At 38.9% G+C, this 26,377-nt stretch overlaps 1 protein-coding gene across 1 annotated transcript in view; it reads right to left on the reverse strand.

Moving 5' to 3' along the window:
• Positions 1–11,735: 11,735 nt before the first annotated feature.
• angpt2b (angiopoietin 2b) overlaps positions 11,736–26,377 on the reverse strand; it is a 29,008-nt gene continuing 14,366 nt past the window's right edge. Inside the window, exons 5-10 of the mRNA XM_037535243.1 lie at positions 26,119–26,246; positions 22,770–22,871; positions 21,552–21,718; positions 16,879–17,009; positions 16,377–16,516; positions 11,736–13,825 (exon numbers count right to left, since the gene is read on the reverse strand). Coding sequence (XP_037391140.1) covers positions 13,748–13,825; positions 16,377–16,516; positions 16,879–17,009; positions 21,552–21,718; positions 22,770–22,871; positions 26,119–26,246 — 746 coding nt within the window. The 3' untranslated portion in view covers positions 11,736–13,747. The remainder of the gene's footprint in view (positions 13,826–16,376; positions 16,517–16,878; positions 17,010–21,551; positions 21,719–22,769; positions 22,872–26,118; positions 26,247–26,377) is intronic.

Below are 26,377 nucleotides of genomic sequence, written 5' to 3' on the forward strand. Positions count from 1 at the left end.
ATAATGGATAAATGGTTAAAAGGGTCTTTTAATATCCTGAAGCTGGGCAATGACAGCAATAAATGACTAATGCTAAGCTATCCTTTCAAACTGAACCAGAACTCCAGCTTTGTTTCCAGCTTTCCTCTCTTCAGCCTGACATCCAGTACTCAGTAGCTGCCAGACAAGATCAGCCACCTCATTAGTTGAGCCTAAAAAATAGTCAGATCAATTAAATCGTCTTGTGGAAGCTTTTGTGATCATTTGAATGGGCTGCAAAAGTCACAAAAGTTTGTAAACCCCTGATACAGAAAGCACTGTTTTATTCTATTTGAAGGTAGTGTTGATATTCAACAATACTAGAAAAAAGTTTTCACTTTCCAGTTACCTTAGACAGAGGTATTACACTTGACTGGTCTCTGACACTGAAACAAGACAGAGTCCAAGTGAGGTTGAGACTTTTAATGTATGGTTTCAAGGCTGAACTCAAGTACTACAACACTTGATATCAGAGAAATTACTGGCTTTGCTTTGTGCAGCAGATTTAAGAGTGAGGCATGGGGGTTGGTGAGGACAGATTTGAGCCTTTCTTGAACAATTCCTTCCCACTTCCATCACACTTGTCACTCTGACTGTTTAAATCCCCTGCTCAGGCCTCAGGAGATTCATCTTCTAAAATCTGTTCAGGTTCATATGCCTGCCAGCATCTGACAAGCTTTATTACCCCCTGAAGAAGAAGCCATTTTCACCCCCGTGAACTCTTTACGAGCTCATACACATACGGGTTATATAGAGGTCGAATGCAAATTAGAGGCTTCACATGTGATACAGCAGAGGTCATCACATATATGTTTTTTTCTCTCCTACTGCTTCAGTCTGGCTAGTAAATATACTGACGTACTTTTGATATTGAGATACAACACACTTAAAAGGCTGATTCACACGTACATTGAAGTACTGTGGCTTTCAGAAGTCCTGGCTGAAAGCGTTGCTTTTAGGACATTTGACACGAATGGGTAGGTTCTGGAAAGGCTGTGTTTATACTCTCTCACGTCACGTCTGCTGTATGGGCCAAATGAGGTTTTAAACACCACACAGACACATTTTATTATGCTGCCCTCCTCCTAAAATCAGCAGGGGTAAATGCACATGCTCTACCACTCGTCTCTCAAGATGAGTTCAAGAGTTTCGACTTGCTTGACTGTGAATTTGTTTTCCTCATTCTCTCCATCTCTCCTCCACTCAGGCCCACTCAGCGCATGACGGACCTGAAGCGTGGCCACCGGGCGCCAGTGAGCAGATGTGTCGCCCACCTGCTATATAAAAACATCTCACTCTGCTTCATTTATTTCTCCCTCTCTTCGTCTTCCTCCTTCTGGACTTTTCCTGCGTGCATCAGACTCTCTTACCAGCATAGCCAGATCAGGTGACCCAAGCCTGAGGCCCTTAACTCTAACCACCTCTCCTGTACGCAGCGAGATGTCCAGACATGCAGCAGGAATGAAGGCCAATCTAACCTATCAATCTAACCTAAGTCTATTGTTTACATTCAATAACACTCTATTTAAAATCAACATGTTAAATCAGTCAATGTTTTATGAGCAACTATTTACACTGCGTGTAGATACATGGTAGGTGTACATATATATATCAACAATTGCTCTGCAGATGTTAAACATGGTCATACGTCTTGGAGAAATACTTTTTTTCTGACTGATTTTGAGCTCAGAATAGGCTCTACATTACTGTTTCTCCTTTCTCATTGATGTCCTTCTAATTTGTGAATGTTGTTTCCCAGAAATTGATAATGCACTCCCATTCTGATTTTTTTAATATAAGACTTACAGGCCTGTATATACAGATGCATTATACAGTTGCCTTTTCAGAAACACTTGATTTCCTTAATTTATCACACTGCCTGCCTAAATATTGTCTCCAAATCGTCTGTTTGTGTATTTTTAACTATACTAGATTGAGAAAGTATCTGAGCGTTCATTTTTAATGCACTAGGAATTGGCAGTCTAATCAGATACAGGCTGGGTTTTGCTTCTGTTTCCTCAAAATCAGTGTTGTGTAGTCACAAAATCAATGTGATAAAATTACTTTGGTTGCAAATCACTGATCTGCATTATAGACTTCTGCAAAGAAAGCTGTGTTTTTTTCTTTGTACAGTTGGTTGGTAAATACAGACTAAGACTGAAAGCAGCGATCATCGACTCAGCAACCATCCATCTCTGGATTTGTCAGAATACTGGCCCATGTGTTGAATCCATGAGCAGAATATTCCTTTGGGATATTGCTACGTTCCAACATGATTTGCAAATCAGCCCATCTGTGGGTTATAAAACATCTAGGACCTCCACACAGAGGGTCCCTGTGTCCTTACTCCCTCTATTCTGAAGACTGGCTTCTCTATTACACTCACTAAGCCTTCACTAAAAATAACGAAATACATAAGAGCACATATTCACTGAATGAGGCTTGATCTCTGTACTCTGTAACAAACTGAGAGCTAATACAGGCTTTGATGCTGGTGATACCATAGAGGATTTGGCTTATATTTGTATTATGAGAGTTGCTTTTAGAAGCTTCTTAACTTCACAGCTCTTCAGCAGCAGTAACAGCCTGTAAGAAACATTCCGATTATTTGAATAAAATATCATAAAATGTATTATATTGCATATATACACATATTACATATGATATTATGTCATGTCTTTATTTCTTTTTTTGAAACAAGGCACAGTGCAACTACAAAAAACAGCATGTACAAACAACCAACAGGATAGTCATAGCAGTAGCAGTTGATGGATTGTTTTGCCAGATTTTCCAACGTTGCATACCTAAAGTTGGCAAAGATTGGAACAGAACTGTCACAAGAAAAGATTCAAAGTTTACAGGCTTTACAGAAACTTTACAAAAGAAGGACATTTTTTTCTTTTAAAGGACAGCTGTGGTGCTCAAATGATGCAGAACAAAGTTAGAAAAACGGAGATTTGTTTTGGTCAGCTACAAAATTCAAGTAGTCTCTATTTGTTTCTAACATTCTGACATGAATAGTCAAAACAAATTCAAATACAAGGGCAAAAAGTCAAATCTCACCAGCAGTGTTTCCATCTTGTCCAGCATATAGCCTCTTTTTGCTGGCTGCCTAGTGGCCAGTCTGCCAGCAAAACTGAAATTGATTGAGATATTTTAATTTATATAGTGAAATGTCCAAAATTTTACCCATGACTCTGTTATCAGATTGACTAGGACACTGTTGGCTCTCTGTGTGTGAAATGTTGTGGCTCTATGGTGAGCTGCTAGAGAGCAATAGGGGGTGATGGGGAGGGATGAGAACCCCCGCTGTGAAAACAATTCACACCTCTCCAAAAAAGCCCTCCATGCCGAGACAAACAGAGAGCACAACAGCTGCAAAAAATAAGATTTAAAACAATAAAACTTACTTGCTCACTTACAAAATAAACATGCAGTTCATTATCAGTTTTGTACCATACACATTTCTTTAAAATTTGAGAAAAAACTGTTCTGCTGAGGGACCTTAAAAAGAGGTGGAATTTGCAATATATGGTTACTGTGATGGAGGTTAATGAAAACTGATGACCCCCAGCCTAATGTCCTTTCCTGAATATTGCTTTCTTCTGAAGTTTACTAAAGAACCCTGGTCTAAAGGGTGTTTTTATCCAGGTTTTAACTCACTCTCTCCTCTTTCCCTCTCTGGCTGCCCCTCAGAGGAGCTGTGTACTGGGTGGACAGAGGCATTTGGGGTTTGAGCTAATCAAGTCCAGGTGAAGTTTACCACACAAGCAGCAGTGACAAAGGTGCAGCAATGGCAATGAACTGCAAAAGCACAGTGAGAGAGCAGAAAATATCATCAGAGGGAAAAAAATCAATAGGCTGATTTAATTCTGCCAGGCATTAGATGTACCAAGACAGCATAGCTTATTTTCTCTGTTTTAGAGTCAGCTGAAGCACTGAGGAAAGCAGGAGAAAGAGTAGAGGACCAGCGGAAAGAAACCAGGAGTGGGATGGTGGAGACAGGGATTTCTGGCACTCATCGTGTGCTGCTCTCTTGTTGCTTTGTCTTTGACTCTCTCGAGCTTGTGCCAGAGGGCTGTCAGGGAATGGGGCTTGTGATGGGACCAAGGCCCTTGGGGAGCTGCTCTAAAACTCATTTGGGGAGAGAGCAAGACCACATTCAGCACTGCTGCTCAGCTACATTAGAGATGATCTCCATCCTGAGAAGAGCTTGAGGGAGTGAGTCTTGAGAGAGAGAGACAGACGGAGAGAAAGATGGAATAAATACAGGCTTGTATGCTGACTATGCAGTTTCATTTAGGGCTCCTTTTATTCCAGGGTTTTGCAGCATTTTGTGTGGAAACTCAGCACATCACAGTCAGTAACACTCGCACATTTCTCAGGGATTATAAGATTCAGTGTTTACCTCACCTGAGTTTTAAATAGGCCTGCAGCTGTGCATAGTAAAAAAAATATGACTTGTGCTAATTTAGTTATTTCAGTCTCAGACATGCTGTCCTCTTGAAAATAAACGTTTCTAAATACGGCCTGGATGATCAAGTTAAAGGTCCCTGGGCACAAATATTTTGTGTCTTTTACTCAGCAAAATTTTTATAATATCACAGCAAATTTTGTGAGGCCTACCCAGCACCATGATGACAGCATACTAATGGTAGTGTTTGGCATGTCTTCACTATCAAAGCATATTTTTTTCCACTAGAGACAAAACAAGAGCAATATTACATACACATTCATCGTTAACACATTAACATAAAATATGTAACAACCAATGCAGTATTTCCCCCGGAAGTATGCATAAAGTCTTGACCACCAAAACATTTACAACAATGAAGATGACCTTAAAATTGAACTGCAGAAATGTAGATAATAAAGACAGAAAAAAAGTCAAAAACCCAAACAGTCAAGAATCCTAGTTAAAGCATACTGCCACAGTAGTCAGAAAAAAAGGTTTTTAATTTTTTACTTATGTTTTACCTCTGATGACTTGATGCATGGGAGTAGACAGTTCAAAGGCAAGGATGATGTATCATTTTTCTTTTTTCTTTTAACTCAGCTGGTTGATGATTTATATTTGGCTTTGAAAATGGTCATTCTCTAATCTGCTTTTACAGCCCCTCCAGGCACATCTTTTAATCTGGAGCTTAAGATTCAAAAATTAACACAATGCAAAAACCCTGAAAGCTTGAACAAGGAATGATGTGTAGTAGAACAGTTGCTAAGCAGTGAGTGAAGCGTCTGGAGCATTTCAACTCGAAATACAGCTGAAATTAGTTAACATTTTGTGGTGCTGCTAGTAAAGTTTCTGTGCCTGTCTGAATAGGTTTTGGCTCGGACACACGCAGGACTGAAGTGAGACTTGTTTTCCTACTTCTAACTGTATTTTACTACCTAAGAGCTTTGAAGAGAGCAGTTAGTTACCCACTGTCTTAAAATTTCACTTCTTAAAAAAATCTGGTATTTTTCATCTTCATTTCCTTTCATTTTTGCCCAATCATCCAAAAGAGTATTTGTGAGGTCAGACACTGATGTTGAATGAGATGGAGTTGAGGTCAGGGCTCTCTGTGTGGGCCAGTCAACTTCTTCCACACCAAACCCAACCATACCTTCATGGACCTTGTTTTGTGCACTGTGGCTCAGTCATGCTGGAACAAGTAAGGACCTTCCCCAAACTGTTCCCACAAAATTGGAAACGTATGTATATACACTATGTAACTCTTACAATTTGTCATGCATTCCTGTGTTTATATGCATGAGTTTATATATGTTAGCCCACAGTAACCAGCCCAAAACCACAGCCTACTGGAACCACAGCCTACTCTTCCGTCTCTCTTATTTGCCCACTTCAGCCCTGCAGGTATGGTTCCACCATTACATTATGTGGAGCTTCTTTGAACTTTAAAAAGGTTCTTCACACTCTTACATTCATGAACAAAGTTCTTTAAAGAATCATCCACTGAAACATCCTTAAGGGAACTTATAGTGGTTCTTCTATGGCATTGCTCCACCTTTTCATCATCTTTGTTTTTAAGATATTTGTCAGTGTTCAGTGAACACAAGCTATTTTGCTGTCATTAAGGCAGAGAAACAATGAAAGGAAGACTAAGGGTAATTGTAACATATTTTGGTTTTCTTAATACTTTATCAGAGCCCTAATGAGTAGACTGTATATGTAATTGTTCTCCCAAATATTTTTAAATAAAAAAACCCTTGTACAACATTTCTCTTTTCCTTCAATTCTTTCACACAAGCCACAGATAAGGCTATCCAACAAAATTGCTTTACTGTCTCTAATTTCTCAAGTTTCTTTGAGATTCTCCATGAGACTGAGTTGCTAAGGAACAAAGGAACAATAGTAACAGTAGCTAGGTACAACTGTGTCACATTTCATTGTTGTGAAGATGCTAAAGTTTTGTAGGAAAACAAGGCTGACATAGTCCTGACCTTGATTCCAGCTGAATCTGCTGCATCTCCAAACAGACTCTCCCCCAGTGGAACATGGGCATTGTTCAAGTACAAATTACTATGGACCAAACTAATTAAAGATGCTCATTCTCCCTGTTCCTGCAAACAATAAAATGCTTTGATTGGGCTTCTATCAAAGCAAGAATAGGTGTTTTGAAAAGCTTGAATGAAAGAGCACTTGAGAGAGAGACACCCACATACACAAAACCCACTGTTTAGAAGCCCACTGTTCAAAAATGTGGCTTTTAAAGAAAACATGATAACATTTTTTTTATTAAAGATGTTGATTGTGCAGGCAAGCCCTTTTGCACTCCATTTGCCGTCACTTGCCCTGAGAAACTCATATCAGACTGGAAAATTTTTGCTAAATATAATTGCTCTCATTTTTCAATCCAATGCTCTGTCACGTCAGAAAAGGAAAGCCATCATCTCAGCCATTATCTATCTGCTCCAGGCAGATTAATACAGCAATAAGGAATGTTTTGTTTATGTAGCTTGATATTCAGAATTCCCACTCCACTTTATATGCCATGCCTTTCACAGCACCATCTCCAGTAAGATGCTTTTATCAAGTTCATTCATGGACTTTAATAGTAATCACCGCATGTGAATGCCGACAGCGCTAATAATGTGATTGTTTGTCAGGGCTAATAGTGTGTTTGATTTCATTCAGTTCAATGTTTGTATGAACCTTTTTTAATTTAATTCACCAGGAAACAAGCTACAAAGAACAACTAACACTGCAGCAAAGGCATTGATTCTGAATAAGAATCAAGTGTGCTGCGCAATCTCTTAGCCTTGGTTAATAAAAAATCCTTTCTGTTCTTTTAAAAGGGCCAATTTGAGATAACATGGAAAAGGTTCTAAGGAGTAACCAGAAATAAAACGCATTCTCTCTGCTCTCCTCTGTGCTTGAGGTCATTATGACCTGTATCTGAAACTCCTGACGTTTCCCATGTCTAGGAAGTGAACTGAGACACAGTAGAGGCATGCTGTGAGGGGAAAAAAGGGGAAGTGGAAGCAGTCATTGGTCTTATCACAGAGCACCTCTGCATTGATGCCTCCATGGCACCTGCTCTGCTTTTTAAATGCCAGGCCTGAAGGTGCTTGAATAAAACATTGATCAGGCTACTCAGGCTCGTCTTCTTGCCTTCTTCACCTGGAGGCCACCTCACTTTTGTGACCTCCAACTATATTAAGGGTGAGATATACCTTCCTCTCCTTCCTTAGCATCACCCTTATCATCTATCCTTGCTAGTTCACCTGTACACTGGAGGAGAAAGAGAAAATATTGCATAATCCTGCATTCAAGCCACCATTACACGCAACCAGAATTACTGATGTTAACATCAATATATCTTATTAATAATGAATATTTTATGGAATTTGTTTGTTTGGATTTTTATCCACATCCCGAGCTAGCAAGATCTCCTTTCATTGAACAATGCTACCAGCCTGGGAGGGTAAAGGCTAACACATGCTTTCTCTTTCTCTCTTGCACTGCTGTGTTTGCAACATCACTGGACAGCTAAATATGCTTGGAAGAAAACACAAACTGCCCAGTTGTGTGTGTGTGTGTGTGTGTGTGTGTGTGTGTGTGTGTGTGTGTGTGTGTGTGTGTGTGTGTGTGTGTGTATATATATATATATATATATATATATTATGAGCTAATAGACACCCACATTGTGATTAGTATCTTGCTGTATAATAGAGGGAGGACAAAAAAGACCATCCTTCCCTCCGGAGAAGGCAGACTCCAATTATGGACCACTTACAGGGGGCTGTGGCATCACCAGTATTCAGACTCAAAATCTGCTGATGATTGGACGAAACCACTCAGGACCCAAGCAAACATTATAACGTTTCTGTGTAGAGGAACATTTTATTGGTCTAAAGTTGCTTTTTGATGGTTCAGGAGAGTTAATAGTATTTTCTTAAAATTCCTTAGGAGAAATAGCATTAGACAGAAAGGATAAAAGAGCAATAAAAGAAGAGAGTTTAGTTGAGCATTATCTTTGCATATATGATCATATATAATAGTGTGTTATCATTGACGTCTCCACTAAAATTGAAGAGGAGAAATATCTGAACATCAGAAGACTTCCGCCAAAGTTGTTATCAAGGTGAAAGTGTAGATATATTTGAGATCTCTATAAAAAAAAAACTAGACAAAAATATGGATCATTATTAGTCTTTTACTGATGAATGATCTATTATGTAATATACTTTTTACTGAGCAATACTACTTGATGTCTGTAAGTAGAAGGCTTCTCATTGTTGAAACACACAAGCTTGAAAGATTCAAGGGATATCATACTCTATAGAGAGCTCCATTTTGGAGTCATCAATAGGCTTACGGTTTGTTTGATATGCCTGTAACATTTAGGACAAAACATGACTTGCTGTTGTCTTTTATTTTTATGTATTGTACAGACAAAAACTGAAAAGTGATGGGAGCCTTTGCAACCAACCAAATACCACTTTATTAAAAGTGTAAGTCATTATTTTGTAAGCTGTAATGTTTGGGAGCAATGAGGAGGTGGACGCATATGGGGAGATAAGTGAGATTTATTCGGGGCAAATCCAGATTCGGAGTCAGAACAGTCCAGGGTCAAGGAGCCAACACAGAGAGATAGTAAAAAGACATAATAAACAGAAACACAGAACTACACGTCAAACAAAGACCAGCAAGGGACTAGGGACAACACAGGGCTCAAATACAACAGGGATAACAGGTGGTTACAATCAGGGGCAGAATCAAGGGGGCAGGACAGGGAACAATCAAAACAAAGAAAGCACACAGACAAGTAAACAAAAGCACATGGAAGACTGAAACCAAAACAAAAGCACATAGATGACTGGGAGGGGCCAATCGTGACATAAGCAGGCATTCTATATGTGCTGATTTCCTGTTAAGGAAGGAATTTTCAGTCCCTGTCCTGAGAACTCCATGCACTGCCAATGTTCTTGTTTTCTCTGCCTGACTTAAGGATTAATCATTACCTGGTGGGTTGAAGCAGATGTGTTGGAGCATTGAATTAGATTCAGTTCATGGGTCTGTGAACAGCTGCCTTAGCAGCACCTGGTTCAGAATTGGCATTAATTGAACTGGATTTTTTTAAGTACACACTTAAAAATGATGGTTCTTCAATGTTACTTTAGTAAAGATAATGGTTCAAAATAGAACCATGAACACTCAAAGAACTCTTTGCGTGATTTCTTGTGGGTGGTCCTATATAGAACCTTTTTTGAAAGGGTTATATACAGTGGGTTGCAAAAGTATTCATACCCCTTGAACTTTTCCATATTTTGTCACATTACAACCACAAACATAAATATATTTCACTGGAATTTAATGTGAAAGACCAACACAAAGTGGTATACAATTGTGAAGTGGAAAGAAAATTATACATGAATCAAAGCATTTTTTACAAATAAAAAACTAATAAGTGCGACGTGCAAAAGTATTCAGCCCCCCTGAGTCAATACTTTGTGGAGCCACCTTTTGCTGCAATTACAGCTGCAAGTCTTTTAGGGTATGTCTCCACCAACTTTGCACATCTAGTGACTGAAATTCTTGCCCATTCCTCCTTGCAAAACAGCTCAAGCTCAGTCAGATTTTGACAGTAGTTTTGAGATCTTACCACAAATTCTCAATTGGGTTTAGGTCTGGACTCTGACTGGGCCATTCTAACACATGAATATTCTTTTTTTTAAACCACTCCATTGTAGCTCTGGCTTTATGTTTAGGGTCGTTGTCCTGCTGGAAGGTGAACCTCCGCCCCAGTCTCAAATCTTTTGCTGACTCCAACAGGTTTTCTTCCAAGATTGCCCTGTATTTGGCTCCATCCATCTTCCCATCAACTTTGACCAACTTCCCGGTCCCTGCTGAAGAGAAGCACCCCCAGAGCATGATGCTGCCACCACCATATTTGACAGTGGGGATTGGTGTTTTCAGAGTGATGTGCAGTGTTATTTCTCCGCCACGCATAGCGTTTTGCATTGTGGCCAAAAAGTTCTATTTTGGTCTCGTCTGACCAAAGCACCTTCTTCCACATGTTTGCTGTGTCCTCAACATGGCTTCTGGCAAACTGCAAACGGGACTTCTTATGGTTTTCTTTTAACAATGGCTTTCTCCTTGCCACTCTTCCATAAAGACCACATTTGTGTAGTGCACGACTAATTGTTGTCCTGTGGACAGTTTCCCCCACCTGAGCTGTGGCTCTCTGCATTTCATCCAGAGTCACCATGGGCCTCTTGGCTGCCTCTCTGATCAGTGATCTCCTTGTTCGGCCTGTAAGTTTAGGTGGACGGCCTTGTCTTGGCAGGTTTACTGTGGTGCCATACTCTTTCCATTTCCGGATGATGGATTGAACAGTGCTCCGTGAGATGTTCAAAGCTTGGGAAATCTTTTTATAACCTAAGCCTGCTTTAAACTTCTCCAAAACCATATTCCTAACCTGTCTGGTGTGTTCTTTGGACTTCATGATGCTGTTTGCTCCCCAATATTCTCTTAACCAACATCTGAGGCCGTCACGGAGCAGCTGTATTTGTACTGAGATTAGATTACACACAGGTGGACCCTTTTGAGTCATTAGCAGTCATCAGGCAACTTCTGAATGCAATTGGTTGCACTCAGGGAAAAGGGGGCTGAATACTTTTGCACGTCGCACTTATTAGTTTTTTATTTGTAAAAAATGTTTTGATTCATGTATAATCTTCTTTCCACTTCACAATTGTATACCACTTTGTGTTGGTCTTTCACATTAAATTCCAGTGAAATATATTTATGTTTGTGGTTGTAATGTGACAAAATATGGAAAAGTTCAAGGGGTATGAATACTTTTGCAACCCACTGTAGATCACCAAAACCATGCCTAACATAGAAACTATATTCTCCATCAATCTGCAGAACCCTTTAACAAGGCAAAGAATGCTTTAATCATGAACAGAGTTCTTTGAATGTTCATGCTTCTATATAGAACCATTTTCTTTAGTAAATAATGTTTGAAGAACCATCATTTGTAAGTGTGTAGACTAGAACAGTTTAAGGTGGTCAGTAACAAAATGTGTTCGTCATCTTATTTCCTGAAGCAGGACAAGGACAAGAAGAGGGTAACAGGAATTCACTTTCCACTGAGTGGAATTACCATTGCTGATTTTCATTAGAATGAGGTTATGAGATTCAATTGTACATGAACAAAGATATTTCAGTGCATTTAATTTCATTAATGAGTATGGGACGGATGGGAGCAGGTCCATTCTTCTTTATTGACAAGTATTCATCAAGTATTCATACATGTATTATACAAAAAAAAAAAAAAAAACAGACTGAGCAGAAAGTTCAGAAAGTCTGGTCAGATGTTTTTGAAGTTATTGAGCCTATTTTCATACTTTAAACTCTATTTGTAGCTACACTGAATGAGCTTGTCACATTTGACTGGGTCAGTTGAAAAACTGACAGTCGACAAATTCTTGAGTGCTCGAGTGAATGCAGACAGGGTCCTATGAAGGCTACAGTGTTATTTATTTGGGTTTTTTATATGAGCTCTCATGGGTGCACATAATTATGCCTCTCTCTGTAAGGTGAGTGCAGGAGTTTTAACTTTTCTTCTTGGAGTGGCAGAGATATGGAATATTTGTTCTCCATATGGAAAACTTTCCATCTCAGTTCCTGTACCTTCTTAATCCCCAGAGGCACAGAGAAAATAAAACCTGCAAATGTCAAAGCACTAATTAGTCCTAATTGAGCCTTCCTGATGGAATCCTGATGTGGTTTGTGTGGAGAGAGCATACGGGGCGGGTTGTTTGCAGTGCTTAATGAAATAATGGTAATTAAAATTCATTTCTTAATAAATTGTGATTATTGGTGTTCTGTACTGGAATTATAAATGGCAGCAATAATGCTAACCAGCAGCCTCTGTTCGGGGGCACGCTCTTCATGCATTTTAATCAGCATGGCCTACATGATCCCCCATGTGCTGATGGACTCACAGTATTGGTAGCAATGCTGTTCATTTTTCAACACATATACAGCCAAACATAAGCTTCACTTTACCTCCCTTCACTCTTTCTGATTGACAGTTTGGTGGTGTAGTGGATTGGAGTTTGACAAGCCCAAGACTCTGAGTTTTGTCATCTTTCTGTACCCTGAAAGCAGCGCAGATAACTAAGCAAGACAGAGGGAGAATAACTTTTGTATACCAATGTTGTGCATCCTTTTTTCCAAATTTTAGCATTCAGCAAGGCTCAGAGGTCATACCAACAACTTTATTTATCCTTCTTAATTTCAATAAAGATGTGGGAGGTATTCAAAAGGAGACAGCAAGTTTAATAAATAGTTGGTTGTGGACTCCCATCAGAATAAAACACTTCTGTGGCCTGTGTCAAGGCTGCACGTTTTTCATTTAAGAAACATTTCACTGATTTCCCAAAATTTCTATATAATTAAATCGATAAAATGTAATCAAAGTCTTTCAGTGTGGACAATTTAAAACACGTTCTCCATCAATCTGAAGAACCATTTTACCATGCAAATAACCATTTAAGCATGCAAAAGGTTCTTTGAGTGTTCATGGTTTTATATAGAACCATTGTCTTTACTAAGTCTTGAAGTCTTGAACTACCTTTGAGTTGTTTTGGATAGTAAATTAAATGTCTATATTTGTGTTGTAGACATAGTTCCTACCATCAACACTTTAAAGAAAATCCAGTCTGATAAGTTCCTCTACAATGAACCATTTCACACCACACCATCCTCGTTTGATTTTTTAAGTGAAATTAAGTTAACATTATAAAGTTAACATTATCAATTTAGTATCCTCTATAGCCAATACACTTCAATATGCCATCTTTCTGCAAATTTTAAAAGACAAAATATAAATTGCACTATAACTTTTGCACAGGCCACTATGTTCACTTAGAAAATCAACATGTGATTTGATTGGGGCACCCATACTTTTGCATACAACTTTATATCAGTGATTGAATTATGCATATATATTGGCGTATGCATAGAATTTCTAATTAATTTTGCACTTTCTTTTATGCTACCTTGGGATCGTGATAAGCATCACAGGATGAAGGAAACAAAATTCTTCCACTGCTAGGAGAGTGTAGAAAGCATCAGTGTTCTGCAAGCATCCTCTGTGGGAAGCTGCTGTCATTGGTAGGACAGCATGCTCCTGTCGAACTGTTCTGTAATGAGAATAGTTATGGGCATGGCTATGCTCTTCTTTCTGTGTACTCTGTCACAAATGAGCTGTTAATGAATATGCATTGTACATGGCGCGACGGAGGGAGCTCGCGTATGTGACTGGTGCCATCCTGAGCAGGTATGCAACTGGGATAAAGGAAAAGAGAGTTAATAAGGAAATAATAAACTTCAGTATGTGTTGATATCTACAAATAAATGAAAAAAAGAAAAGAGAATGGACAAACGCATGCAGCATAGCTACATGTTGAATGGCACAGCAAATTACAATCATCTGCACAGTAAATATGAAAAAATAATAAGGTGATGCTGTCACTGCTCGCTCAAGATCAGACAACACTCATGGCAGTGTGTGGGAAAGACCCTGCATTTTGAAGTGCTAATGGGTTAGATCATTACTCAGCCAGCACCGCAGTCTTGACAGATGACTTGGTTTACTGATGTAGCCATGCATTTGCAACAATATGCTCACTGTGTTTCAGAGGCATTAATGAGCTCTGGTTGTCTGTCTCTCAGTCTTGGTGCCTCTCACTTATAAACACACATATTATTAACTGATTGATGAAACTTCAAGAGCACCCCATCACCACCACCACCACAACCTGACCCCACCTTCCAGGACCCACAAAGTCTGTTGTACTTTTCGGTAGTACAATGAGAGTTTCACAATAGTGGTAATGATTTGCCATAATTGCACATTGAGGACCTGCAGAGAGAGAGAAATGAGAAGGACAGAAGAGGGTTCTGGCCACGGACAAAATTACCATCAGTAGTGAATTCCAAATTTGCAGCTTCTTTCTGGCTTATGAATTTTGGAGGAAAAAAGAGCCTGAACCACTTGATGGTTTGATGTGCCTTCACTGTGGCTAGAGTGCCCCCTGCTGTTTCAAAAAAAATTAGCTAGCAGCCCCAGACTTTATTAAAGAGACCGTGCTCTACAGCAAGCTGTCCTTCATAGTGACGAACGAAAAAGAAAATACAAAGAGAAATCAAGGGTCACAGAGCATCTTCAGCTTTTTTCTACTCCCGTTTGTCCTCTGTTCAACCCTCCGGAGTCTTGAATGGGTTCCACTCTGCTGAATCACCAGGAACATGCTGTCTCCCAGATTCATTATGGTCCATCTCTGACTTCACCTGTCCTCCCTGCCCCCATGAAGCTTACCATGTGGAACAGAGCTGTGACTGAGATTTATGTGTGCTGCTTGCATACTCCTCCCTCAACCCCTCTCAATTTCTCCTTCCACTTGTTCAAAAAAGATGATGCATTCTAGAGCTCTAGTAGAGCAGAACTGCCCTATTGGCGTAGGGCATCTCATTTGCACATGGAAACAGGTTGTGATAGCGAATGCTTCAACAAATAACTCCAGTAAGCACATCTACCATAGATGGTAGAGTTAGGGCAGGGGTTCAGGCCAGGCTGGCAGCCCAGTACAAGGCTGGTCAGCAGGAGGGCCGGTCAGCTGTTCATAAAACCCAACTTGATGTATCCCTCCTCCTGAGCAGTGATCTATCACAGGCATCTGCTGGACTCATAATAAAGTTGTTTGTGCTGCTTGGTGTGGTGTGCATATAAATGCACTCGCAAGCTCTGCAATGCACTACATCTTCATTTCTGCTCATCTGCACTGGCAGCAGTATATTATGGGCAAATGATTGTGATGACCTGCGCATTTTTGTGCCTGAGCACATTCATACCTGGATGATGTGCATATGGAGAAGCGGTGGCACATGAGGTTGTGATGAGAATCTTACATAGTGGTACATAGAGAGTATTTCTCCTCTCTCATGAGCCCAGCCTCCCTGGATGAATGGGATTATTGAGCAGAGTGTTAAATCATGAGCACAGATGCATGGCTAAGTGCTATGTGTGAACACAGGTCAGCAGTGCGAGAGGGCCAGCCTCTATGATGTATTTAATGGGAGCAGCGGGACGAGCCTTTATTGGATGATTCATCAAGGGATTGGCATGGTAGCTGGGCTAATATTGACCCTCTTAACACCCTGCATGGATGGTCAGTCAACCACAGCCCTCCATTAGAGCAAGCCCGCCGCTGCTACAACAACACCGCGAACAGAGGCCGCATTCATTGCCACCAGCACGGTCAGCTTCAAGTTTTCTCATTTCCTACGATCACTGACGTCCAGTCTATTTTACATCTCTTTTTATTACACATATATATTTTGATAGTAAATAATATGCTTGTAAAACATACACCTGTTATAGTATCTCATGCACTTTTATGGGTGTATTCTCTCATAGCCTTTACGAGAATTTCAGGGGAGGCGGGGAACCTTATGAAGGGAGCAGTGATGTGCAGTGGAGAAGGGGTGGTCTCGGGGAGGGAGGGAAGAATGGTTCACATTATAGATAGGGCTCAGAGCTCAATTTGCCAGCAAGCATGCAAGCAAACACTGATCAGCAATTAAAGTCTTTCGCATTCAGCCCTGGATGAGTTTTTATATACAGGAAAATAACACAGTGGTGGCACAACTGTGTCCTCTTTGCCAAACCAGAACAAGCTAAATGAAAACAGACTGAGGCAGAAATGATGAAGCGTCTCCGCAGATTCCAACAATGCCAGAAAAGTTCTGTCTGTGTCAACATTGACAGCTTGCGAGCACTTGAGGTTCAAATGTCTCCATGAAATACCCATCCAACTCAGAAATCTGCAGGACGCACCATCATTGTCGTCATGGTTGCCATCAAGCTCGGCCCTTTCCAGTAATACCATTTGATGCCATTGTAACGCCTTACGGTTGAGATTCCATCATAGTAGATTCCGTTCAAATTGGATGGTCCACAGGCTTCAAACCACCATCCTACAACAACAGAAGATCAGTAAGTAGATGTCCTTCCTAAGTGCCACTTTGCCAGCTGGTCCTTAACAAACTAACCCCCCAACAATTTCACATGAATCTGAGACAAATATTTCTAGAGCAGTTTAATTCAGGTCAGCACTATTACTGTACATCAACACAAATGGCTTTTTCAGTATTCTCCCAGTTCCTCGGTTACTATGGAAACAGAATTGTGTTGCAATACAGTAATATTATGGTAATGTGATGATTTTTGGTAATGAAAGGATCCAGGAAAGTTCTTTTGCATAATTCAAGTAATGAGAGGCTTATTACAGGCTAAGGAAACTGAAATGGCAGAAAGAGACACAGGGTCGGATCTTTACCCCCTGAGGCCATCTGGGCACACTTGCAGCTGCAGCGGTCATTGTCCTGGTCCTTAGTGCTGAACATGGTGCCAGAGTGGGTCAGGCTGCTGATGCGTCCAGCTGTACCACTGAAACCTTGAGCATAGACACTAGAAAAAGAAACAATATGAGCAAATACTCAGAGTGAAGGTTACAAACAATAAGGACCTTGATAAGACTTAGCTTAAGAGTAAATTAAAACCTGAGTAAGAATAAAAAGCTTTGTTAAAATAGGTTAAATTTGACAGCCATGACTATTTTAATGGCCAGGGTATGTTTTACAGTGTCAAACATTTCACACAACTGAACTTTACATTACTGTGCAAAAGTCAGAGACCACTCTTAATCTTAATAATTTAATTCCAAGTCTAAACTGACATTAAGTATCCATTATTATTTTTTTAGTTTTTTGGAAAAAAGCAAAAACATATTAAAAATAATTACTTGGGAGCTTACGCATAATTCAAATTTTTCAGTATTGTGTCCATCTTATTGCCTTTATTACAGCTTCCATTCTTTTCAGGAAACCTGATCTCAGCTTTTTAAAGAAATCCGCAGAGATTTTTTTCTACATCTCCAAAGTTCAACCTTAAAAGTTGGTTAAATATTCTGCTTCTAATCTCAAACACAAGTAACCCCAAACACCTTCATGATGCCGAGTTCTGGATATGGTGGTAAGTCTATTGTTCAAAGCTTCTTTGATTTATACATTTTCTTCTTATCTCTGTCTTTTTCTCAGTGAATAACTTCTTGACAGCTACACATCCTTTCAGACTCCATTCAAAAGAAGAGTCTTCTTCTCACAGTGAAAGGATGGACAGAAAATCATGTTGAATCTGTTTATCTGATGGTGACATTTTTGGTGGTCTGCCAGGTCTGTTAATTTTTTGAACTTCAGTCTTGGAAACTTGTGTTTATCCACTTATTTTCCTTTTACATTCTCCTCCCTTGTGAAAGTAGATAATCGTATATCTAATCTCCACAGAAATATGTCTTGGAAAATAATTTGTACTTGGCTGTTTAGACTGAAAATTCAGTAAACAAAGGGTTGTCTCTGACATTTTCATAGTTCTGTATGTGGGTTAAATAGTATTAATAGGTAAAAAGAAAGAAAAGTTCATTGGAACAGAATCTTTACATTATGTAGAGGTTCTTTTAACTAACGTTCATGCTCACACATCTCTTTAATTGAAAGGTTCTTGTGAGTACCAAAAGCAGTTCTTCTATGGAATCACTTTAAAGAACTATTTTTTAAGAAAGTAGGTATCCTAAGAAGCTCTTTCATTTTGCCCAGCCTCATTTAAATTCATGTGGCTCAGCTGCGATATGTGATCTCTGTTATCCATAACCTATTGTCTGCAATGACTCGTAAGGTATGATTGTGCACATTCAGCATGGAAAGTGCCTGAGAAAGGACCACACAGCAAGGGACTGCAGGAGAGCGCTTTGGCTGGGAGACATCTTTACACAACAGGTCGTTTGGCTTGCCGTTCCCATGTGAACATAACACACCAGAGATAACGCCAGCATTCTCAGCATGCAAATAAAACTCACACATATGGTAAGAGGTGAAATGGGAACCAAGCATGGTGGGATTTGGCATGGGGCTTTCAGAGCTCCTTTCCAGGTTGTTTAAGTGGTGAGACACACACTGTTTTTCAGCAAGCCCAGATTTAATAGACGTCTACCGCTCAGTGAGCCTCATTCAATTCAGTGCACACCAGAATCAGATTTCAGTTCATCTACTTTGAGTTCAATTTCATTTTTTTCTGGTTCTGGTTCATTTGTGATATAATCATGCCCACAAGTAATACCTGGTGCTGTAGCTGCAACAGTTAGAGAGGGAGTAAGATTTGTTTGACTTGGCAGTTTTCTGGCAAAGCCACGTGCTTGAAAGCTTTTGTTTGGGTTGTCTCCAGTAGGCAAGTCTACACTTGGGATGGGTAGGTCTAGTGGCAGCTGTGATGGGGTAAGAAATCGAAGGCAAATAGCAGCAATTTGCCCTGCAGTGAGCTCACCATTTTGACTAATGCACTTAAATGTATATATTTATTTATTTGATTTTGCATAAAGACAAAGGGAAATGCATAAAAAGGGTAACAGAAGGACCTTAAATCTTCAATTAACGGAGTCCTTATCACACACAGGTTTCGATTTATTTAATAAGTTTAACATCGGCAAAAAATAAAACACAAAATAGAAATGTGTCATAACTTTTGCACAGAATACAGTTTTCCCCCAATATGTTAAATTCAGCATAAAAACAATAAGGGTGCATTAAAATGTACAGAACAGTGCTGTCTGAAGAAGATGTGCGACTTATTTCCACTTAGTATATCAACAAAACATGCAATTTGACCATGGTGCCAAACCTTTTGCATACAATTGTATATGTTGTATATGAAAATAACTGCATATGAAATAAGCTGATTCTTATTGTTAAATGCCACTATTCTCACTATTGAAAGATGTGTACCTCAATATTCTAAACACTAAATTATGCTATTTTTTCTCTATACTGTTTAATATTGAATAATAATTTAACATTTTACCTGAACCTTGCTTCATAACACTGACATAACCACCATGCCATACACATGCTATGCCAGGTGTCATGACAGATTATGTCCAGTAACCTAAGTGTTGTGTTACCGTTACTGTTGATTGTCATCACAGGTGTAATAATGTTTGATGTCATGTGAAGGCTTAGCAAACATTAGCCTGTAACATAAGACACCATGACATCAACATTGTGGCATCTGTCATGGTTGTAACCAGTAAAGGTAAAATGTTTTTGTTATATTATTAAACAAAATTTGTCATGATAACTCAGAATGGCATATGAAGTCTTCTGTGACATGTTTGTGCCATAGTTATGTCAATGTTATGTCGCAGTGCTCGGGAAAGTGTATCTAAATGTAGTTATATGCTGCACATTACAGCTGATCTACACATGGACTAGATCACATTGTCATTGTTGGACCTTCCTACTATTATAAGCAATAACACTGAACTCTGAAACTAACACTGAACAATGAAGTCACAAAGCACTAAAGACAACCATTTTCTGATTTCTTTTATCTTTGGGGGACCAGAGGGAGCTATAACATTTTTTTATTAACCATTTTTCTCAGTGGTTGTTTGAGCTATACTTTACAAACATTTATATAAGATACCCATATTTGTCTGTTACAAATAGCAGTAGTGTATAAATGTACTGCTTACTCACAAAGCAAGCAAGTTGGTGTCAAACAATACAAAGAGTCCTGTTACAATTTGCCCCAGTGTTGTAAGACTGGTGTAAAAGAAATTAGAGGAATTTATTGAAGTAGACTTCTAAAGGACATTTTCATTCAATTCAGAGCAGAAAAAACAGGGAGAACAGTCATATTGAAAGTATTACAATGTATCAAATATTTTAAATATGTCACACTGTGAAAGAAGGTGCAGATGATTTTGTTGATGGTTAAAGTTAATTTCATTTGAGTGGGTTCATGTAAGAAACATGAGTGGGCTCAAGGTTCATTGGTCAGTGTACATTGCATTGTGTGTTATAGCCCACCTCGTGACATTGCTATATATATTTATGCATGTATATTTGAAACAAGCTTGTTTTAAACTGGATTTGCATCAGATTAAACTAGAGAAACTGCTGATTTAAACCATATCAGTTACAACATTTAACCTCTGTTAATATAAGTGCTAAGCACATAGAATGCAGAACTGAAATTCAACTGTCTCACAATAGAGGATTTTGTTATATAAACATGACACTGTTTCAACCAAAGCCTTCAGATGTCTATTGTCAGTTCAGGATGAGGATTGGTGTGCACTGTTGTGATATCAACCTTGTCAAGCTTGTAACAATAGAAGAACATTTTTGGTGTTATGCAGAACCATATAAAACACATTCTTCATCATTCTGAATAACCATTTCACCAGTGGTGGATGAAGAACACAAACCATGTAGATAGCCAAGGTCAAATATTACTCCAGTAAAAGTAAAAGTTCCTCCCTTTAGACCTCCACTTGAGTATGAAAAGTATGAAAGTATTTGCCTTCAAATGTATTTAAAATGTACAAAAGTGAAAGTACTGAAAGATTAATTATGGCTCTAATGTCCTATTGCCATTTTTATAACAACACTCTTGCTTTAGTAACTCATTTTAGGTGAAAATACCCCAGTGTCTCTCTGATAACACCAATATTTTAATAGAATGCCATTAATTAGTCTGACATTGATGTCTATTAAATGTATCATAAGCACAAAAACACTGAAGGCAAACAATTTCCATTAGGTAGAACCGAGTGGCTACAAAATAACCTTTTGCGAACAAGCAAAGTTTCAGTTTAAGATTTATTTGCAACTTAGTTAATTGTTCTATACTGTTCTACATAGAATTTACTCTTTACTAAAGAACCCTTGAAGAACCATCTTTTGTAAGAGTATAACTATAATCATAAACATTCAAGCGCACACTATTGCTTGTTCATCCAAGCTGTAACTATACAAAATATCACCACTTTAGACAAATACTAAATGTATTAGCTGGACATCAGTGAGATAATCTTGACTAAGAATGTCCATGTCAATAGTACAGCACAGCTGATGGCACTGTTGTCCAGTGAGATTAAAAAAAAAAGTTCACTACCTGTACTTCTTTTCCTCTCCCTCGATGTGGAAGTGATCATACTGAGCGTAGGCCTGGTTTCCCTCCATATCTTTGAGCTGGACCTGCAGCGTGTAGTCTTGGGATATGGTGAGCAGGTGAATGACATCATTTCCTAGCCAGTGCTCTCCCGAGGGGTCTCCGAATCCCTGCATAAGAGATGAACATCCAAGACTTTCCTCTGCCATCTAAAGACATCTGCTTCTGCTGTGAGAGTTCATTTCTGCACTTAACCCCAGAAAAATGTACCTCCATAAAGTGGTTTAACATGCATCGTTTCTGTCTGACTAGGCCAGTAAATGAACAACATTTGTCCAGTGTTATTTAAATATTGTGGCTGGGTACTCAAACACCTCAGAGCAGATATGATCAGCCATGTAGGGGGCCCTCCCTAATCCAACGCTCCAACTAGGGCCAAATATTTATCATCCAATTGTAAAAATATTTTCTTGGAAAATAAATGAAGAGCAAAAAGGAAGAAAGCTGTTTTGCTCTTTGCAGCCTGTTGTAAGTTGGGTATTCCCAGAGTAGCCATAGTAATTTATCTACTGAAGTGGGTGAGACAAATTACCACTGCCTCCTCATTTAAAAGCCTAATAAGAGTCCATATCTAAGGCAGAGCTTAAGGACAGAGCATCATTATATTATAGGTGCAAGTCATTGGTTTTAAAATGAGCTTTAAACCCACCTAAGTATCATTAAATCAGGGCATTATTTCCAGTGTGTTGAATTCAGCTTTGTCCAGCAGTAACATGCACTCCATGAAAGGATAATGGATTTCGCTTCTTCTCAATGGCCCTCTGCCTTATTGTGCATACTAGAGGTGATTTCTAAAGAATAACTAAGCAAGGAAGTTAAAAGTACAAATTGCAGTTGAGATCAATGTGTGGAGGTGTCCAACCAGTATGGAGTTAATGCAGGTGTAAAAACAGCAAGTGACACTAGAGCTTAGTCAAAACAACTCCCTTCCAAAAGAGGTCAGCAAAGGTCAGTAGCCCATCAGTATTCCACATGAGATTTGTCATTCTAAAATTTAGGAGTTACACTCTCCCCAATCTATCATGGAAATGTGTTTTCAATGCAGCCGAGATCAAGTAATCTTTCCAATCAAGTAAAGGATGATCAGGGTTACACATTAATCAGCTCTGGCCAGTTCCATGTGACCAGTAAGATAAGGACAGTGCTGAGAGAAGCACTCACCATTTTGTACTCCTTCCAACTACGGTGGAAGTCCACTGAGCCATCAAAGCGATGCTGAAGAACAGTCCAGCCTCCTCCTCTGGTCTTCATATCACAGAACACCTAGTGAGGTATACAGAATCATTTTTCATGTCATAAAAGTCTGTTTCCACAGCTTTTATCTTCAGAAAGATATCATGGAGCGCTACTAGAAGGTTCCCTCCAAGTGTAAACTGTTTGGATTTATCTTTAGGAGAGAACAGTGTGAGGTCTGTTTTGTCTTTTGATGGTTAGGGTGTCCTGAGATTGCAAGGTTATGGTAATATTTGAGAGGAGACATGTAAAACCATTAATGAAAAGTTGAGATTAATAGTCTTGTAGTTGCTTTCTAATACATTTATTGCTAATTACCATTATTACATGCTACAACTACTGTTGCTACTACAACAACTCCAACTTCTACAAAAACCTGTACTACTACCAGTATTACTACAACTATAACTTTTTCTACTACCACCACTATTACTCTTTCCTCTACTACTACTAACACTATTATTATTTATATTACTACTATCATTACTTCATTTCTTATTACTAATAATATAATTTCCATGATTACTATGAAACTTCTCTTTCTACAACTACCGCTACTACTACTATTACTACTTTACTACTACTGCTACTACTACTACTACTACTAATAATAATAATAATAATAACAACAATGCTATTATTATCATGATTGTTGTTACTACTGCTACTACTAATACTATTTTTACTACTATTACCATTACATAGCGCTACTACTACAAACAATAAAAAAAGTTGAAGCAGAAGAAGAAGAAGAAGAAGAGATTGATATTAGACCTACTATGCACATCTGGGACATGTGTGTAGTTTGCTTGCTATTTTATGTGTGAATTTCCCCATTATGGGACTAATAAAGGATTATCTTATCTTGACCTCAGTAGCAACATGATAAGCTAAAAATACACCTGTTGACGAAATGAAGCACTGTTGCTATGAGAAAAAAAATAAAAAAAGGGAAAACATGGCTGGCAACTCTTCACCATTCAACCATCAGCACCATCAACCATTTTCAATTGAAAAATAGGAAGAAACAGACTAATGTTCTTGTCCACATGAGAGCAGTGATGGAGAAGAGGGGGCTATTATGTCTGTGGCGACTCCCACTATTGTATTTCCCTTAAATTTGATTATCCGCTACATGAACGTACATGGAACAAGTATTATATCATGTATAACTCCTGCAAAGATTGTTTTGAGTCTGTTCACAACTATTACAGGAAGTTGTGGTACAGACATGCAGAGAAGAACCTCATAGGCTTAGGCCTGCGAATATTCTTGTGTTAGTGAAACAAAAAACATTAATCCCACCTCACAATAACTATAAAAAAGTTGCATTTTAAAACATGAAAAGTGTAAGAAACAGGATTGGAGAAAAAGAACCAGAGTTTTAGGGCTCTTAGGAGAAAACCTTAAAAACGTCAAACTACAAGCCAATTAGCATATGAAACTTTCTGCTCTATTTTTTTTTAATTATATTGGTGCTTTTTTTTATTTAAAAAAAATAATTGTTTGTGGTTTCTACAGCCAAACGACACTACATGTTTTTTCCAGATGAAGATATGCTAAAGGATATAGATACAACTGAAAGCATCTGCCAAATCCTTTTGTAACTATTAACACAGTCATATCAGAGAACCAACCTACAAAACAACACCCACATCAGCTTCAGGTCCGGAGAGAGTTAGTTATCTCTGATCCACAAGTGAAAAAACATCCAATGTAAATAATAGGCTGTAGCAACAGCTGCTAAAGAAAGGCACTTTTCCCCCACTAAAAACTGAAATCTTGTACATTATTATTCCCTGGCATGGTCCGCGCACTAAAGCATGACTCTGGCCTCTGAGCATGTTCACCATGTTTTAATGTTTTAAAATATTCTGCCTTTAATGTTTGACTCGTGGGGTGGAATTTTTCGTTCCACTGATGCTTAACAGATTGATTCTCAATCGTCCATATTCAAATTACCTTTGGGATCACAGAATAAATTTATTCCTCCTCAACTATGGCTTAATCTCTCTTTTGCATAATCTCTTGGGAGTAACCTTTTCGATGTATCTGCTCCTGTTCTCTCCACCTCCACAGGTTTCAAAGTGGCTGACTTAAACTTGTGCTAAATCATTCATCCTAACTTTACCACTTGGGAACACCATGCTAGTTGCCATACATATACACAGAAACAGCAGTACATAACAGCGATAGAGTATTTTTCGGGTTTCATATTTAAGAACCGAGTGACCTATGAGGTCAAGATGTATATGGGGCCAGTGTGTTTCACTGTTCCACAGCCAAGAGCACATGAAAGTGTAGTAACTCATAAATGTTACGAATGCTGCTTTGATTCAGGAAACCTACTTGAGAGCGCATTCTTAGGTGCTGACAATGTCACAAATCCATTTGTACATTCTGATCAGTTGGTCTGCATCTCATCTGTCTTTCATTACTCAATCAGCCTTCTTCAGTGCTTCACACAAATGTATTCAATTTGTACCAATAAGAAAGAAAATGGAGCAATATAAAGTTTTCTCTACTCCAAACAAGCCACCCAGTTTGCTGCCAGAGGGAAAGATGGCATAGACTAAAAGGTGGTAACGTTGTGTCCATTAGCTTTCTCATTGCAAAGCTGCCTTAGACCTAAATTTGGCATGAAACTACAAAACATATGGCAAACACCTGGATCTGATGCCCACAGGAAACGTAGGAGAAAAGCAGAGTGCACATATGAGAAAAGGCAATGAATAATAAAAACAATTTATTCCATGTTTTTTGGTTTTTTTTCCTGAAGGTCTGCACCATAAAAATCAGTCAGAAATTAGATTTGATTGTGAAAGCTGATAGTCTGCTCCAACCACAAGTGAAATAGTTGGGGACCCTTGGTTCAGAAGGCTTTTTTATACTGCGAATCAGACTCGCCTACATTAGAGCCTGCGGGGAACGCTTCTCCAGCTTCTTATTTTAGCATTCTCATCCTCAGCATGACATTTTCATTCCACCCTTTGCAGAACAGGGCTCTAAACTGCATTATATTAAAACAGTTTGTCCTGCCAGGTTTTAATATGGTCGTCCAAAACAATAAAATAATCTAAATGTCAACACTGCCAGTGGAACGCTTTGTTCCTTAGATAATCAAGATTCATGCCAGCTGCTTTACAGACTGAGCAAGGAATTCAAATTCGCTTTCTTGGTATTTCAATGGCTGGAGATTTCATTCAAACCCTGTACTGGGGCACTATTTGATAGAACTCTATGCCTTTTGTAGTATAGAGTGCTTGCTTGTTATTACCTTAACTGTCTGTGAGCTATTGGTGAGATGAATGCTGTATATTCCATTCTCTGTAATCCCAGACCTGTACACGTCAGCGCAATCTCTGAAGATTTCCGTCTTCTCCTTAGAGGGACTGGTAATATCTGCTAGAAGAAGATGAGATGCATGTGACATTTACCATTTACTAAAAAGACATATTGAGCAATGTAACAACTTCCTATAATCCCATGTTGAGTGAAGCAACAGCCTGTAATCCTTACACAAAACCTTCTGGCCC

The sequence above is a fragment of the Pygocentrus nattereri genome, chromosome 27 (assembly GCF_015220715.1).
Source record: "Pygocentrus nattereri isolate fPygNat1 chromosome 27, fPygNat1.pri, whole genome shotgun sequence".
In the NCBI taxonomy this organism is placed as follows: Eukaryota; Metazoa; Chordata; class Actinopteri; order Characiformes; family Serrasalmidae; genus Pygocentrus; species Pygocentrus nattereri.